General features: G+C 54.5%; 2 protein-coding genes across 4 annotated transcripts; one reads left to right on the forward strand and one right to left on the reverse strand.

Moving 5' to 3' along the window:
- Positions 1-6,534, forward strand: KDELR1 (KDEL endoplasmic reticulum protein retention receptor 1). Its single transcript, XM_017644827.3, has 5 exons — positions 1-292; positions 965-1,065; positions 1,400-1,558; positions 4,764-5,016; positions 5,781-6,534. The coding sequence occupies exons 1-5, from the start codon at positions 202-204 to the stop codon at positions 5,813-5,815; spliced, it is 639 nt and encodes a 212-aa protein (XP_017500316.1). The 5' UTR covers positions 1-201; the 3' UTR covers positions 5,816-6,534.
- Positions 6,535-9,113: 2,579 nt separating this feature from the next.
- SYNGR4 (synaptogyrin 4) lies at positions 9,114-17,270 on the reverse strand. Of its 3 annotated transcripts, none has more exons than XM_073225827.1 (5): positions 17,052-17,270; positions 15,937-16,137; positions 11,092-11,329; positions 9,721-9,860; positions 9,114-9,409 (listed from the first exon to the last, which is right to left on the reverse strand). In XM_073225827.1, the coding sequence occupies exons 2-5, from the start codon at positions 16,027-16,029 to the stop codon at positions 9,179-9,181; spliced, it is 702 nt and encodes a 233-aa protein (XP_073081928.1). In that variant the 5' UTR covers positions 16,030-16,137; positions 17,052-17,270; the 3' UTR covers positions 9,114-9,178. The 3 variants fall into 3 exon arrangements, with proteins under 3 accessions (XP_073081928.1, XP_017500315.1, XP_073081927.1); XM_017644826.3 differs by having other exon boundaries at positions 15,937-16,134; positions 17,052-17,186; XM_073225826.1 differs by having other exon boundaries at positions 15,937-16,053; positions 17,052-17,185.
- Between the last annotated feature and the right edge of the window lie 94 nt (positions 17,271-17,364).

Raw genomic sequence — 17,364 nt, forward strand, 5'->3', positions numbered from 1 at the left:
CTCCTCCCTCTTCCCAGCTCTTCCTCGGCCACCACCAGCTCCCGCCTCGGCTCCCCCTCCCAAAGCCCCTTCCCCGGAGCGGAGCCCACCGAGGGCCCCTCTCCCGTCCCCCAGCCCAGCCGCCCGGCTAGAACAGCAGCCGCGGGGGACAGTCTCCCGCCAGCCTGCCTCCCCGAGCCCAGCCTTGCCAGAACCCCCACCATGAACCTCTTCCGATTCCTGGGCGACCTCTCCCACCTCCTAGCCATCATTTTGCTACTGCTTAAAATCTGGAAGTCCCGCTCTTGTGCCGGTGAGACGCCCACTGGGGCGGGAGAAGGGGGTTGAGTGCGGGGTGGGGGAGGCATCCCAGGGCCGGGAGTAGGATTTGGAGGTGCTGGAGGAACGGGTCCCTCCCCCTATTGCTTGTTGGGGCTCCTCCTTTCAGATCCGGGGTCACCGAAGGGTCAGCTCCCTTCCCTAGACTGGGGGGTGCATACAGCTTGGTGGGGGTGGCTCCAGGCACCCAGTTCAGCCTCCCCTGTCCCTTATCTGGGCGGCCCCAGGGTTCCGGGGTTGGGAACAGGGAGCCGTGGCAGGCAGGGAGGTGGCTGGGCGTTGGTGACGTGGACCGTGGCGGCCAGGGACGGAGTGGGAGGGAGGTGACTGGTTCCTAGGGCTGAGGTCAAATGGGGTCCTCCCGAGGCCTCACCTTGGGTCTGGACTGTGGGAGGATCCCGAGGGGGCCAGGGGCTGTCCCTGAGGCCTAGCCTGGGACAGAGCCTCGGGCTGGAGTAGCTTCCGGCAGGGCTGCCCCCTGGCTGTGGGCCGTGGGAAAGGGCTCAGGCTAGCGGGCTGGGGAGGCCTCCAAGGGACAGCTGCAATCTAGAGCTGCCTCCAAGCTTGTCCTAGATGCTGGGTCTCGGTTTATTCCCCATGCTGCCCACCCCGAGCCTCCCCCAACCCCCTTCTCTCTACACCGCAGGGATTTCGGGGAAGAGCCAGGTTCTATTTGCCGTGGTGTTCACTGCCCGCTACCTGGACCTCTTCACCAACTACATCTCACTCTATAACACATGCATGAAGGTAAAGGCTCTGCCCCGCTTGCTGGTCCCTGCTTAGTGGGTAGGCGGGTGAGGATCTGTGGGATGAGGGAGAAAGGGTGCTAGACTCCTGAGTCTGACGAAGGAGGTGATGGGCTGGAACTTCTAGGTCTGTGGGAAGAGGGGCTGGGGTTGCAAACTCCTGGGTTTGTGTAGGGAGAGACTGGGGGCCTGGACCCCTGGGTCTGGGGAGTGGAGGGGGCCGGGGGCCTAGGTTGGGGTGGTGCTGGGGTTCCAGACTCCCGGGTTCAAACCTACTGGGGGCTCAGGTGCTGTACCGTGAGCTGAAGTGCCCTCGTCCTCATCCCCTTCAACAGGTAGTCTACATTGCTTGCTCCTTCACCACAGTCTGGATGATTTACAGCAAATTCAAAGCCACTTATGACGGGAACCACGACACATTCCGGGTGGAGTTCCTCGTTGTTCCCACGGCCATCCTGGCATTCCTGGTCAACCATGACTTTACCCCTCTGGAGGTAGGTGACCTGGCAGAGTCCCTGTGTGGTCAGATGGGCTGTGGCAGAGGCGCAAAGGCTTCCTTCTGCAGGGTTTGCTTAAACTTCCTTATTCTAGGACATACGAATTCAGCACATGGCTCAGGAGTCAGATGGTAGTAATGCAACAGCAGCACTCATGCGTTTCGGACGCTACTCTAGGCGTTTCTCATACATGAACTCATTACTGTTCATAGCAGCCCCATTTTACAGGTGAGGAAACAGGCTTAGGGAGTCTTAGACTTGTTCAAGGTCATCCACTGGCCTAGTGAATAGCTCAGGAATTGGGAACAGGGGCTGTTGAGCCAGGCTACCTGGATTTGAATTCCAGATCTGTTACTTTCTGTTAACGTGACCGTGGACATGTGACTTGACCTCTCTGTGACTCAGTTTCCCTATTTGTAAACTCAAGATCAGGTCATGGTGAGGATTTATGGAGATTTTGCAGCATGGCCTAGAGGTCTAATGTGTAGAATCTAGAACCGGAAAGTGGGGATTTGAAGCCCGCCTCTATCACTCAGCAGCTGTGGGACTTCAGACAAGCACATAGTTTCTCTGCGCCTCAGTTTCTTCATCTGTAGGGTGGGGATGATCCATTCCTACTTCATAGGGTTCTAATGAAGGGTTAATATTGGTAAGGCACAGTGTCTGTCACTAGGTAGAAAGTGCTGTGTCAACATCTGTGCAATGACTGAAGTGGTTAGTGCCAGGCTGACACTTTCACTCCCTATGTTACTGTCATGGTTTCTATTCCATGGCATTTTGGTGGCACCTGTAGAAATTCTGTGGAAGCATTTTGAGAGGGCCTGTGCTCAGTCTGTGGTCTCATATCTCCTGGGACCTGGCAGGAATCATAATTTGAGAACAGCCTTTCCTCTCCCAGACCCATTCTGACCTTTCTAGGAAGCTGATTCTGGGTGGCCAAGCATGCAGATGATTTCAACAGAAGCCACATTTCAGGAGTTTTCCTGAACTCAGTTTTGGCCTACAATTTGGGCTACAGACTCAAAATGTATTTCTAAAAGCACCGTGCAGACCAGATAAATCTGACAGAAGGTGCCTAAGCCCATAGGTCCTAGAAATGTCAGAGTGAGGATGCACCGAGCCGTGGCGGGAAACCCCAAGCTTGGCTGCAGGATTTTTCAACCCTGGATTTTTCAAACATATCACTGTTACCACCTTGCCCAAGCACTCACCCAAGCCAGGCCCATTTTGCAGATGGGTTGTCAGGGGCTGAGGGAAGTCACTGGGGCTTGCTCTGGGTGGAGGAGGCTGGACCAGAACTCAGATCTCTTGACTCCAGCTTTTGCAGTTCCCTCCATGCAGAGTGGAAGGTCATTTGTGCAAAGTATTGGCACTGGTTGGGTGTCTGGCTCCACGCTGGTCATTCCAGATACATCATCATCTTGTCTGATCCCTTGGCCACCCTGGGGGGCATACATCCTCATCCCCATTTCTTGGAGGACTAGAGTGTGAGGCTCATCTGGGAGAGCTCACAGAGCTGAGCCCAGGTCTGCCTGCTTTTGCAGCCCGTGCTATTAATTGGTGCATGGTAAACAAAGTATTTGTTAATCATAGAAGGAAACTATTCTTTAAAAATTCAGATGGCATGAATAGATAAAATAAATGTGATGAAGATGTGGTCTTCCATCTCTTCTTATGTCATGATTTATTCCCCAAGGGTGATCCTAGGGGTAACGGTTGGGAGTGCTACAATTTAGGAGGTGCATTTCCTGAGAGCCGTAATTAACTTGACTTGCTAAGAGCCTTGCCGGAGGATTCTGAGTGATTATGGGAGTAAGCCCTGGAGTCCAGCCGCCTGGGCAGGCCACCCTTGAGGTTTTGTGACCGTGGGCCTCAGTCTTCTCCTCTGTATAATGGGGATAACATTAGGGCTTCCTTCACAGGGTTAAGGCATGAGCCAGTTAGTTCCTGGAGGTGTGTGGTTAAGAACCTATAAGCATGACTTGTGAATCCATCCTGATGTGCAGTGCTTCCCTCCCACAAACCAAAGCAACTGCCAAGGAGCCACACCTGCCACTTGGCCTTGTTCTCTGAGGGGAGGTTTCTGCGGGTCTATAGATCACAGGTCACTCCAGGTGGGATTTTCAGGTTGCTGAAAACTGAGAAGGGGCTGACAGATGTCTGCCATCCCTTCTTCCCTCTGTCTGATGCCCTGTCCTGCCTGGGAGTGATGATTGTCACTGCTCCTGAATGGTGGCCCATGACAGGCACATGGAGAGCTCTCTCCCATTCAGTCATTCATGCATTCAGGCATCACCATGTGCCAGACACTGTGCCAGGTGCTGGGCCTCGGGGTGAGCAAGACACAAGATCCTGGTCCTCATAGAGTCCTTGTTCTGGTGAGAGCTTCCAGGAAGGCGATAAGAGGAGATGATGTGGCAGTCCTGGGGAGAGGATGGGAAGGGAAGGCCTTTCTCAGGGGTAACTGATGAGCTGAGGCTGGAAGGAATTACAAGATGCAGAATGGGACAGTTTGGGGGAAGAGCTGAGGGAACAGCAAGTGCAAACGTCCTGGGATGGGAAGGACATGGCGTGTGGGAGGACCAGATGGAAGGCCTGGGTGGCTGCAGCCTGGAGAGGAGAGGGTAGATGAGGCTGGATTGAGGAGGGTCTTGAAGGCTGAGGTTAGGAATTTGGAGTTTATCCTGGTTGCAATAAGAGGTAGCAACTGGAGGATTTTAAGCCAGGGAGTGACAAAGTCTGATTTATGGCTCTGAGGATTACACCTTGAGTGTAGTCCCTACAAGGGCAGGAAAATCATCCCCGTTGTAGAAATAAGAAGGCAGAAGCTTAGAGGACCTGGGTCTCATGTGCAAGGTCTCATGGAGAGGAAGTCTCCGAGCCCAGAATCCCACCTGGTCTGCTTTTGGAGCAGCTTCATTGCCAAGTACTCATGAGCACTGGGTCCTAGCCCCTCGTTCAAGTTCCAGCTCTGCCACTGACCAGCCTTGGGCAAGTCTCTTACCCTCTCCAGGCCCCAGTTTCCTCATCTGTAGGATGGGGATGCTAATCCCCATCATGGGGTCGTTGTGAGGATTAAGCAAGGGAGCATGGATGAGACCGGTGGCGTGGCATCTGGCACATAGGGAGTACCCTGCAGGCGTCGCCGCGCTGCATCCTCCTGGCTTCTGCCCTGTCTCCCTCCTGCCCATCCTCCCCGCAGATCCTCTGGACCTTCTCCATCTACCTGGAGTCAGTCGCCATCCTGCCACAGCTGTTCATGGTGAGCAAGACGGGCGAGGCAGAGACCATCACCAGCCACTACTTGTTTGCACTGGGCGTCTACCGCACACTCTATCTCTTCAACTGGATTTGGCGCTACCACTTTGAGGGCTTCTTTGACCTCATCGCCATCGTGGCAGGCCTGGTCCAGACGGTCCTCTACTGCGATTTCTTCTACCTCTACATCACCAAAGGTAGCCAGCATGGAGGGCTGCCTGGAAGGGGTCCTGCTCCTCACCCAGCTCCTGTCCTCACCCTTAGGGATTCAGCCCCACCAAAATTCATTCACTCATTCATTCATGCAGCCAACAAATGTATTGAGCGTGTTCTGTGTCCCTGGCCCAGGGAAGGCTTCAGGGACTCTGTGGTAGGAAAAAACATGGAGGTCCCCCCTCCCTTTGTATCCTGTTGGGATGGGGGTATGTGTGAATGAAAAGTAAAGAGATGGTTGCAAAGAGTGAGAAGGGCTTTGAAAGAAAGAAACCAGGGATGTGGTAGCCATGGGGGTTGGCAGGGCCTCTGAGATGATGAGTGCAGCAGAGACCTGAGAGAATAGGAGTCAGTGTGAAGGAAAGAGGGGAGAATATGGTGGAGGGCTGGGGGCAGCCTGTGGCCTTCAGGGTTCAGGCTGGGAGGGCGGGAGGTGTGGTCTGGGCTAGCCACCTCTGCCAGACCCCCCGACTCCAGCTCCCTCCGAGATCCAAGGCCTCTAGGCCCACCGTTCCAGGCTGGGAGAGGAGCCGCCAGCACTGGAGGGAATGGGGCCTCCTCCTGCCACCATTACTCAGCCCCTAGGATGAGACTAGGGCCCCCCAGCCCCACCCCTCAGTAATCCAGACTGATTCCCCCAGTTTATAGCCTGGGGTCCCGGGGCCGACCCTCCTTGTATCTCTGCCCAGCCCAGCATCCCCTCCGCATGGATGGGGTCGTCATGCCCAAACCCTTTCTCTCCTTGCAGTCCTAAAGGGGAAGAAGCTGAGCTTGCCGGCATAGCCCGGGCCCTTGCCACCCCTTCTCCTTGGCGGCAGCCGCGAGACGCAGAGGGAGGCGAGGAAAGACAAGAGCCTTCCTGCAAGATGAAGAAAGAGCCTTCCCGCCCAGGGGTGACTTTTTAAAGAACCAGCCTCTCCCTGCTCCCCAGTCCCCTCCTGCCTGGCTTCAGGGGGCGGTGGGAGTCTTGGGGAACTCAGGACCTGGGCTGTTTGTAGTTTTTTGCCTTTTAGAGAAGAAAAAAAAATATTTCCACTATTTAGTTTTTGATTCTGATGACTCCTTTCTCTTCTACTCTCGGTCCCGATTTTTATAAACTGTTTTTGAGTGGGGGTGGGGGAGGTGGGTGGGACAGGGTTGAGATCTTTTCCCTCCCCCAGGCCCCTCGACTCCCTTCCAGATCCCACCCCCCCAGCCCCGCTGGTTGCCAAACACTAAATCTGCTGACACCGGCCTGCTGCCCTTCTCCCAGCCTCCCCCCTTAAACTTCTGGGGTGGGGATAAAGAGGAGGGGAGGGAAGCTCTCCCCTTATTTTTCATAATAATGTTTATCTAGACTTTGGGTTTTTTGGTCTTGTCCTCATTTTTTGGCAGTTCAGCAGGGCGAGGAGCCAGGCGTGGGAAGGGGGCTGGCCTGAGGGTCACTGTGGCTCAACTGCCGTGTTTTTGTACAGAATTGATGGTTGATTCTTTGTTCTCTTGAAATAAACCGAGGAAAATGATGCCTCTCTTCCGCTACTCCTTGCCCTCTCTTTCTGGTGTTTGTGGGGTCCCCCAGCCCCTCTCTCTGCTTCTGCTTTACCCTGCCGGCCATCCATAGGGGTCTGAGGCCTAGGAGGAGCAGGAAGATAAATACCGGGTTTCTCAACACTCCGGGCTGCACCTTGATTCCACGCAGTAACTCTGGGTTTTGGAGGAAAGGAAATCTCTAAGATTCTTATTTTGGCACAGAACTTTCCTGACAGTTCTCCTGAACCTCAGGGTTGCAGAGAACCTTCAAAAGCATGTGTTTTGGAGGTGGCCAATGGACAGCCTCCGTCCCACCCTCTTTTGGCATTTTGTTGAGCCACTCTGTCTCCTTAAAAAAAGAAGGAAAAAAAATCGGTTGTCAGCCTTTAAAAACCAGATTTTCACACTAAAAATCTGGGTTTTTGGCTTCCCTTGAAAAAAATCTGTCAATCTGACAGTGCCGGGTCCCAGTTTCTGGGTGGCAACAGATGGCTAGAGCTGAATGGATGGGATGTGAGCTTTCTACCACAGTCCCCAGGACTTGACTGAGGGGTTGTTACCACTTATTATCAGGCCTACAAATGTCATTTTTTGTTTTTGTTTTGTGGAGTTAAATATTTTCCATATCTCCCTCCAGACTGGCTTCACACCTGGCCTAATTCCTTTCCTGGTGTTACCTGTGTGGCTCTTGTAAGCTTTTGGAGTTTTGTTCCCCGATTTAGTCAGACTCCCTAGATGTCTGCTAAGACCTTCTTAACTGCTGCAGTTCTCCTGTGGGATGGCTCTGGGAGCTTCGGGAGGCCAGTAACTGGCACTTCCCAGGCATACATGCCAGACAGTGTGCATGACATGGATGAGCCCATTGGGCCCTCAGCATCCCCCGAAGTGGGCGAGCACCTTGCAGAGGAAGCACCCGAGGTTAGAGGGCAAGTGGCAGATGGGGGGGTTTGTCCCTGGGCTTCCTGATGCCAGAGCCTGTGTATTCAGCCACCGCTGTATAGTTTTTCCACTGTTTTTTACTTGTTTCTTTTAAGCCAAGGGACCTTCTGTTTAGAGGAATTATTGCCCAGAAGCCTAATACGGAAAATTCCAGCAATGGGGCTTCTTGGGTTGATTTGGGGCTGGGAGGTGGCACCTCTTTGAATGCATTCTGAAAACCATCAATCTAAATCTGGCCCAAATCTTTAGTCTTCCAGCCAACACAGCTCCCGTTTCCCATGTCAGAACGCTGCCCACTCCACTGCATTGCTGCTGTTCCCTCCAGCTGCCCACAGGGACCATTCCTTTTGTGCCTCCAGAACTGAGTGCAGGGCCTGCCACTCAGGAAGCCTCAAAACGACCATAGAACCCACATTTGACCTCCCACAACTGCTATCCCTTTGTCCAGTCTATAAATGAGAGCACTGCAGGCCAGAGTCCTTGTGTGGGTGTGTTTTGTTTGGCCTGCATAACATGAAAATATTTTTTTGGTATTTGTTGCCAGCTAATTCCACATAAAAAGAAATGGATATCTGATTGTTCTGGAAAAACCAGAAGGTTCTAGAGCTGTACTGTCCAATCCGGTAGCCATTAGCAACATATGACTGGTTAGTGCTTGAAATGTGGCGAGTCCAGACTGAGATGTGCTATTGGTGTGAAATACACAATGGATTCCAAAAACTTAGTATGAAAGAATGTAAGATACCTCAATAACTTTTATACTGATGATATGTTGAGACATGATAACAGTTTGGATATGATGGGTTAAATAAAATACTTGAGAATTTCACTTGTTTCATTCTACTTTTCTTAATGTGGCTACCAGGCAATTTAACATTCTGCCCCGCTGGACTCGAGTTATATTTCAGTTGGACAGCACTGCTCTAGATACCCCAGGCCCTTGGTGCTGAATGGTAGGTGCTGACTGAAGGATGCCGCTCCTGGACATGGCCCGTTCCCACCACTCCCTTAATGGGGACTCCACCCACTGGGGCTAACCGCTCTGCTCTGACGGGCAGGAGTGTTCTGTACTGTTTCATGAGTACCCGATTACCTTCCAGATTCTAGAATTAAATCCCTTCCTCTTTCCCAAGAGGGTCTTTCAAATATTCGAAGACAAGAATCTCCCCTGATCTCATTCACACACTTGCTATCTCCGGTTCCTTCAGTGACCCCTCACACAGCTTGGTTTTAAGCTGGGCCCCTTGTCACCGGGGTGAGGGAAAGGCCTGGGCTGGGATGTCAGCGACGGCTGGTGCCAGTGTGGGCCCCAGTTTCTTCTTGGTGCTCTCTCCAGAGGCAGTATCATTTTTCTCTCTGCACTTGAACTTCCTCAACTGTGTACTGGGACACCTCGAGCCTCCCTCCCAGGGCTAGTGTGAGGATTAAGGAGCTTGGTGTGTAACAGCCTGAAAGAAATGTTCCCTTCCTGTCTCCACCTGGAACCTGCCGCTGTCCCTGACCCCCAGGTGGAGAGTCCAGGGGGTGGTACAGAAATGTGACCCACTGCAACACCCCTGAGGTGACCTTGTAGGATTTCCCCCCACCCCTGATCACTCAGGGACTAAAGAGGAACAGACTAAATGAGCAAGACAGGGGGCTGTTTTCAAAAGTCCTTCTGGAGGGAGGATGGTTCTTTACTGATGTGGATGAGGGTGTTTAGTTGTCGGACATCATAGCGAGGATGGGGGCCTTTGGGGTCAGATAGGTGGACAGGGCAGAGCTGGCGGAACTTAGGCTGTTGGGGCCAGTGGTGGGCATCTTGACAGGACTGGTGGCAGAGGGTGGGGAGAGGGTGGTCAGCACCACACTGCCCTCATCCAGGGAGTGCTTGTATGGGATGGGAAATTCATGCTGGAGGTCCCGCAGGGCCAGGCAGGCCTGGAATACCTGTGGGCAGAGAGGGGCGTGGCGGAGGATGGCTTGGACTTGGCAGGGGTGGAGAGGGCTGGGTTGGGGACTGGCCCGGGAAGGAGAGGCAGGGACAGCTGTACATGCTGCGCACTGGACAAGGGCGCCCAGCACAGGGTCTAATGCTGGGTCATGTCTGCTCAAAGGAAACGGTGACTCCTTTCCGATTAGTCCAAAGTCACACAGCGGGCTGGCAGAGGCCCTGGGAGGAACCCGCCCCAGACTACCAGGGCAGAGCTGGAATGTTCTAGCCCTCCCAGCCCTGCCCTGCAGAGGGGGCCCGTCCTCACCCAGGCAATGATGGAGAAGAAGGCAAAGGTGATGGCAGCCTTGGCACTGCTGCTCCCCAGGAGGAACTCTTTGGGTGGTGAATGCCGCCACTGGTTGGCCAGCAAGCAAAAACCCACGAACCAGGTGCCTGCCCAGAGGACTGGCAGGAGGGAAGAGGGGAGGGGAGCTAGCTCAGGAAGGGCTGCTGAGGCCTGGGCAGGGTGGGGCTGGGGCTGCGTGGCTGCTCCCTCCCAGCCCTCTGCTGGAAGGAAGCAGAGCTGCCCACTAGGGGGGCCACCAGCCACACACCCGAGGCCGTTTACACTTTAGTCAATTGAAATCGAAGTTTAAAAAAATATGCAGCCCTCAGTCACACTGGCCATGCTTCAAGAGCTCAGTGGCCACATGAGGCTGGTGACTCCCATACTGGGGAGCGTGGGTATAGAGTATTCCCACGCTCACAGAAAGTTCTCTAGGCTTCCCGGGACTCAGTGACCTTCACGAGCCCTCCCATCCCTGAGATGCTGCGACTGGCCCCATGGGGGAGAGGAGGAGGGGGAAGAGTTAAGAGCAGGCAGACTGAGAGGAAGGAGCCCCAGGCTTGAGAAAAAGGAATACGCATTAATTTAGCGCTTACTATGTGCCAGACTCTATCTAGGGTGCTCGGCAGTGGTTACATGAGACTCTGCTTTGAAGCCTGGATCTGCCACTTAGCAGCTGGGGGCCCAATGACATACCCTCCTCAAGCCTCAGATTCCCCCTCTGTAAAATGGGAATGGGCACAGGACTTACTTCCTCGGGTTGTTCTGAGGAATAAATGAGATGAGGCATGTGGAGCCCTGGCCTCTGTGCCTGACACTAGGAAGTGCCCAGAAGTCAACATTACTGCAGGCATCCTTTCATTTCATCCTCAGATAAACCCTGCAAGGTGGGGTTTTCATCCCAGTTTCTGCTGAAGCTCAGAGAGGGGAAGAGACCTGCTCAAGCCTGCAGGGCGAGGGGGTGACGGAGTTGAGATCTGGAGCCCAGGGCTGCCTGGCTCTTTGCTCTGAACCCCACCTCTTGACACTGGATGGCTTTTCAAGTAATGTTCTGTGAAAAAGAGACGTGAATGCAGGAGAAAAGCTGCTCAGGAGGTGGGCTTCTAGAATTAGTCTGGGGGTCAGAAGAGTGACCCTTATGCTGAGTCTAAAGCATGAGAAATAATTCCGAGGGAGGAAAGAGCAGGCGCAGAAGAGCAGCCAGGAGGGAGGGATGGGGCGTTGGGTTGGGTTACGTGTAGGCAGCGCAAAGATGATGGGTGGCTGGAGGGCCAACGGTGGTGTCCTGGGGGCTCTGAGGAGCTGGGGCTGCAGCAGGGGCAGCTCTGGGTGGGCGGTTCAGGGGCTCACCAGCCAAGATGAAGTCCAGGAGCTGGAAGGCCATCTTGAAGCGGGTGCTGGTGATGTGGGTCTCGTGGGCATCCAGGGCGAGGAAGGCCAGGCAGCTGAGGAAGGCCAGGAAGCCAGCTTTCTCAGCGAAGCTGCAGGCCAGGTTGTTGCTGTTGAGCACACAGCGGAGCTGCGAAGAGTTCGTCTTGTTCTGGTAGCCATCAGTCAGCAGGGAGGAGAAGACGATGAGGGAGAAGACCTGTGGGTGTGGGAGGGGGAACCCCGGGCGCTAGAGTGGAGCTCAGGATCCCCCAAGCTTGCCCATCCTCCAGGACCCCATCTGTGGACAGTAGGCCCTGCCCTGCCCTGCCCTACACCCTCCTGTTGCCCATCACCCCTCTTCTCCATCCTAGTTCAGGCCTCCTCCCTGGCCTCCCTGCCTCCAGTCTCTGCCCTCAGGCCATCCCCCACATGGCCCAGAGGTGTCATCCCATAGCCTGCCACTCCTGGCTCCCTGGCCTGCCCAGGACAAAGTCACAGCCCCTCAGCCTGGCCTTTGAGGTCCCGCGTGGTCTGTGCTCTCTTCCTTGGAATTTTATTTGCTCACTCATCCCTGCCTCTCCCACGCTCCCCTTCTGCCAGACCAGCGGGTATCTGCCCCTAAACCCAGGTGCCATTATACAATACTTAGCCCAGGACACGTGAGGAGCTCAGGAAGTATTTGCTGAAGTGGTTATTCCCTCTGCCTCCCTCTCTAAGCTCTTCCCTCTGCCTGCAACTTCTTCCTTCTCCCTCCAGCTCGTTAGTTCCTATTCGCTTTCTAAAATGAATTTGTGAAATATTCCAAAGACCTGAAAAAGTACACAGAGAGAAATGTAGCAAACATTCAGTACCTAACAAACACTACCATTTGGCTTTTCTTGTGCTGTTTTTTAGGCAACTACAACCTCACTGACATGCTAGCCCTTCTCTGTGCACGCTACGAACGGCACACTGTAGGACGACTGTCTGCGTCTACTCTTGTCTCCTGCAGTGCTCATTTGTGAAACGCCACTGACGCATTCCTCAAGCACTAATAGGCCGCGTAGTCCTTACCCTAGGATGTGGGCACTCCTAACGGCATCAGTGTTTTAGATAATGGAACCAAGGAACGCAGAGGGTGAGTGATTGCCCAGAGTCAGCCAGCTAGTAAGTGGCAGCGGCAGCACTTAGATTTGAACCGAAGCTGCCTGGCTTCCGAGTCTGCTTTAAGCCCCTGCAACACTGCGTCAAGCTGAACCAGATGCCTTGAGGACAGGGGTTCCTACCAGTGTCACTTGGGGAAGATTTTAAGCCCCCAGTGATTTGTTCCAGTCAAAATGCAGTGTGGCAAGGTCCATGCCAGATACGGAAGGAACCGGTGTGTATATGGGGTGCACAGTGTGAGTGACTCCCGGAAGGCTTTCTGGATGAAGTGATACCTGTAAGGGTAAGAGAGGTTAAGGAATGGGTTCATTGTCTGGAGGGCAATAGGGAGCCACAGCAGGGCTGTGAGCAGGGGAGGGGAAGGAGTCAGCTCTGGGGCCATGTAGAGATGGACCTGAGGGTGTGAGACTGGAGGTTGGGAGGCCAGGGAGGATACAGGGCCTGGGGTCAGGAACAGAGTCAAGGATTGAGCAGGAATTGAAGCTGTGGGCTGGATTAAGGGGGGAATAAGGTGAGATCTGAACTTCACCTTAAAGGATGAGGAAGAAGGGGCATCCCAGGCAGGGCAACCTGGTGTGCAAAGGCCAAATGCTGCAGCATGGGGGCTCTTTCATGGGTTGGAGAGAAATCTCATTTGAGGGATTCCGTGTGATATGAGGCTGGAAAAATGGACAGGTGCCAGGCCCTCTGAGCCTTGAACACCACACAGGGGTCTGGACTTAGGAGCTGCGGGAAATGAAATTTCTTACTCGAATTTAATTTTATGGAAGGGATCTGAGCAGTGGATGGCCAGGGTCAGACCTGGGAGTTGGCGACAATGTCCACAGGTGTGATGGATCAGATGGGGCAAGACATGAGGCCAACAGGTCAGAGAGCGTGGTGGGAAGGCCCAGGCAGAAGCGCTGAGGCCTGAGCTGCGGTCGGAGCTCTGGGGAAGCCAGTGATATTTAGGACCGAATACTGGACTTGGTGAATGATTGGATGTGACTGTGTTGGGGGCCAAGAGCAGGGGCACAGGCTGGGGAAGGGAATTCACTGGAATTTGAACTTCTGGATGGGGCCGACGTAGGACCCTTCTATCGCCAGCACCTGACTGGACCTCAGCAAATGTGTGTCGAAAGTGCATGACTTCTGCCCTTTGCTCTGGCCCTGCCCTGCAGAGTGGGGGTGGGGGAGGCAAAGGATCTAACCCTAAACTCCGCAGTCCCTGTCTGTCCATCCTCCTCTCTTCTTTGCCTTAATTGCCTTCTCTGAATAACAAGAATAACTAGTCCCACTTTCTGTCCAGCACTTTAGCATAACCAAGGGTATTCACATCCATTGCCTATTTTGGAGGTGAAAGGTTGAGAAGGGGAGCGGCTTGGCCTGCTGGTCAGAGGCAGAGCCAGGTTGATGACAGGAAAGCCTGTCAATTGATTTTGAGCCCATATTCATTTTACCTGCACTATGTCCCTGAAGCCTCACACCAGCCCCACGTGGTAGATGTTACTAATTCATTTCTGTTTCACAGGTGATAAATTGAAGCCATTATGGTGGAATGGAAAGAGCCAGGCGCATCTGACTCTGCCAGCTGTGTGGCCTTGGGCAAATTGCTCACTGCTCGGAGCCTCAGTTTCCCAGGATGTCCCTGTGCTGAGTGGAGAGGGCCTGGGGGGGTAGGAGCCTGGCCCAGACTGGGGGCGCCTCCTCTCAAGGTCAGTCAGCCGTGGAGGGAGGATTGGAATCCAGCCCTCCTGACTTCCAGGCCATGGGCTGTCTGTCCACTGACCCTGAAAACCTTGGGCTGCAGCGCAAGCCCAGGGCACTGGAGACACAGGGAGGGGCCTCAGCGGGGCCCCTCTGAAGCCCAAGTCCAACCTCCTTCCACACCCTCCCTGGCCTGTCCCCAGGGAGGGAGCAAAGACTCATCAGTTAAGGCACCAGCTGGCAGGCGGGACTGAGACGGACAAGAGCACCAGCTGCCCAGAGGCTCCCTACTGAGAAGCCAGGCCAGGGGGGAAGGAGAGGGCGGGCTGGCGGGAAGATGGAGGCGGCAGGCAAAATCCGTGACGAAAACGTCTGGTGTGGCCTGCGGTCCATCCGCCCCCCTTCCCCACACCCCTCTCGCCATCCGTCCTTCCTTCCAAAGCTTTGGAGGTGCCTGGATCCTTTGGACTTGCTCGCCAGCTAGGTGATGCCCTTGAGCAAGTCACTCAGCTCTGTGAGTGTCAGTTTCCCCAGGGGTCAAGAGGAGCAGTGACGTCTGTCATCGGGTTGTGGCGAGGAGCAGAACTGATACCAGCGAGGCACCGGAAACTGGGACCTGGGGCTCGGAATTTCCCTCTTCCCCTGGGTGAGAACAACAGCGGGGGCACATGCTCTAGGCTGCCCCCACCCCACCCCAAACTCATCTCTCTCCTCCTTACAAGCAATGGTTTGTCCCAGTAATAGTCGCTATTTAAGGAGAGATTGCTGGGCCCACGCTAATTAATTTAAGGGCATTAACTGGCTTCGTTTCCACAACAGACCTTCCTACAAGCAGGGTATTAGGGTCCTTTTCTTATATATGAGGGTATAGAGGTCAGAGAAATCAAGTCACTTGCTTGACATCTATAGAAATAGGGTGGCCAGCTGAAGTTAGTGAACAAAATAGGGCACTTCTTAGAATGGAAGGTGGTACTACTGATAATAACACCAGGACTGGCCGAGGAAACTGGGAAGTATGTCACCCTACGTGGAAAGCATGTGGCCAAGATTCTAAGCCAGGTCTGTGAGATCCTCCTCCGACTAAAGGTTCCAAAAGGGGTAGGGGAGCAGATATTCTGGATTAGGACCCTGGGTTCCATCCAGGGCACCCCTCTACTCCCATGACCCTGATCAAGTCTCATCCTCTCCCTGGGCCGCAGTTTCCAGCTCATCCAAGGAGAGCCCTGGAGGCAGAACAGCGTAAAGCCCAGGGTCACACAGCGAAGTCTGGGCTGAATGGGGATTTGAGCTCAAGTGTCTTGGCTCTTAGGGAACGTGATAATGAAACGAATGCCTGGCTTGGCACAGTGCCGGGCACACAGTGACCGACCACCCAAGACGTGGTCTCTTGGGTCTATGTTACCTATTCCCTTCCAATCTTTCTTCCTAGAGGCCCTGCTTTTCTCCTAGTTCTGTGAGAGGTGGGAAACCAGTGTGAATCCCGGCCCTGCCTCTTACTGTGTGCCCTTAACCGACACTGCCCAGTGGAACTTTCTGCCATGATGGAAAGTTCTAGATCGACACTGTCCAGTGTGATAGCCACCAGCCACGTGTGGCTGGTGGGTGCTTCAAATGTGGCCACTGTGACTGAGGAATGAAATATTTTAATTAGTTTAAGTTGAAGTAGCCACATTTGGCTTGTGGCTACCTTATTGGACAGCACTGCCTTAAAACAGTTATTTAAGTTTCTCTGATCCTCCATTTTCTTATCGTGGAAAATGAGGCTCATAGCACCTACTTGGAAGGGTTGTTTTGTCCTCCAAGAGTTAACAGGTGCTCAGAAGAGCACAGGACCTGCAATTGGGTGACCAGTACAAGGTGACTTCGGTTACTAGCCCTCTTGTGCTTGTCTCCCCATGGTCCCTTCCTCTCCCACTCCCTCTGCACTGTGTCTGAGAGGTGAGAACTCCTGTTTCTGTCACTTATAGGGTAGTTGGGCCCTGGGAAGGGCCTCACCCCTCCGAAGATCCGTGCCACCGTCTTTGGCCTCTTCAGAAACTGCACAACTTCCCTGTTAGCCAGGTCCTGGAGGCTTTCAGGGATGCGCATGGTGGCTGCTCTGCTGCCGGGGCCCTGAGAAGTGGGAGCAGGGATGTTGGACGCGGCCTGCTGGCCGCTGGCCGGAGTCCTCAGGCCCACCACCCTGGAGCTCGGCTGCTGCAAAACAAGTTGCATGTGGGAGGGTAGAGTCAGGATCATGGGGTGGAGGGGTTGCCAGGGTCCCAGGAGTAGGGGTGATGGGTCTGGGTGACGGGAGGGTGGCGTCCCAGGAATGGGATTGTGAGGGGTGAGAGGTCTGCCAGGGTTCTTAGGAGCTTGGGCATTAGGTGAAGGGACTGCTGGGGTTCACAGAGGTGGGGGTGCAGGGTGAGGGTCCCATGGATTGGGGCACAGGGTAAGGGGGCTCCTGAGAATCTGGAGGTATAGGTACAGGGAGAGAGGGCTGCTGAGGCCCCTGGAGTCAGGAATCCAGGCTGAGGAGGCTGTGGGGTGAGGGGGCTGCCAAGGTCCCAGGGGTGGGGGTGCAGGGTGAGGAGACCCAAGCCAGGGAGAAGGGCTGGCAACAGGGCTGGGCTATGGGTGCACGTCCCTGACACAGGAGCCAGAGGGCCCGTTTCAAGGACGCTGCTCTGTGAGAGGACACAGTGACGTTTTCCAGGGACTGGGGGAGTGCTGGGATGAGGATCAGAACCCTGGGGGATGGTCTGACCCAGGAGAACCCCTTTCAGGTTATGAGGTGACAGCACCCGTAATGGAGAACCCAGGCATTTACGGTATATTTTACGCTGTCCTCGTGATTTGGGGTTATTTTCTCAGAATAAGGGCCTCCCCTTAGATTTCAGCTCCATCTTCATAAAAGTACATTTTCTTAAGTTGGGGGTCTGGACCTCAGATGTGTGGGGAACAGGGGATAATGTCCCCTCAGAATTAGGAGGCTATGTCCCCTACGCTAAGCTGCCTTCTTGAAATAGATCTTTCCTTTAAAGATATGAAAATGGGGGTGGTAGGGCTTGGGGGTGATGCTGCCTGGCAAAACGCCACCCCTACTCTGAGGACCCGCTCTGCGTCACCTGGAGGCCCGCTCTTCCTTCCGCCCACTCTCCTGTCCTGGTCCCTGGCGCCACCTTGGCTTTCTTGAGGTTCCGCTTTTTTCCCGCCTTTTCGCTCTTCCACAGCTGATTGGCTGCGCCCAAGTCCCGCCTTCCCTCTTTTCCCACCTCCTCAGGAGCTGACAAGAACTGGGGCGTGGCCTCAGCGGACGTTGGCCTGCCCGCCGTTGGCTGGTGGTGCGCGAGAGCCCTCCCCCAACCTGCCCTCCCCGGGGTCTCGCGCCTCCCACCCGCCCGGCCCCTTTCCCTTTGAAGCTCGCGGACAAGGAGATAC

Source organism: Manis javanica, chromosome 17, assembly GCF_040802235.1.
Source record: "Manis javanica isolate MJ-LG chromosome 17, MJ_LKY, whole genome shotgun sequence".
Classification (NCBI taxonomy): Eukaryota; Metazoa; Chordata; class Mammalia; order Pholidota; family Manidae; genus Manis; species Manis javanica.

Bases quoted from the DNA above. Each gene is read 5' to 3' on its own strand.
- KDELR1 (XM_017644827.3), top strand. From the start codon at position 202: ATGAACCTCTTCCGATTCCTGGGCGACCTCTCCCACCTCCTAGCCATC. The intron at 293-964 runs GTGAGACGCCCA...TCTACACCGCAG, and splicing joins GAAGTCCCGCTCTTGTGCCG to GGATTTCGGGGAAGAGCCAG. The intron at 1,066-1,399 runs GTAAAGGCTCTG...CCCCTTCAACAG, and splicing joins TCTATAACACATGCATGAAG to GTAGTCTACATTGCTTGCTC.
- SYNGR4 (XM_073225827.1), bottom strand. From the start codon at position 16,029: ATGCGCATCCCTGAAAGCCTCCAGGACCTGGCTAACAGGGAAGTTGTG. The intron at 9,861-11,091 runs GTGAGCCCCTGA...CCCTCCTGCCAG, and splicing joins CCTGGACTTCATCTTGGCTG to TCCTCTGGGCAGGCACCTGG. The intron at 9,410-9,720 runs GTGAGGACGGGC...CTCTGCCCACAG, and splicing joins TCTTCTCCATCATTGCCTGG to GTATTCCAGGCCTGCCTGGC.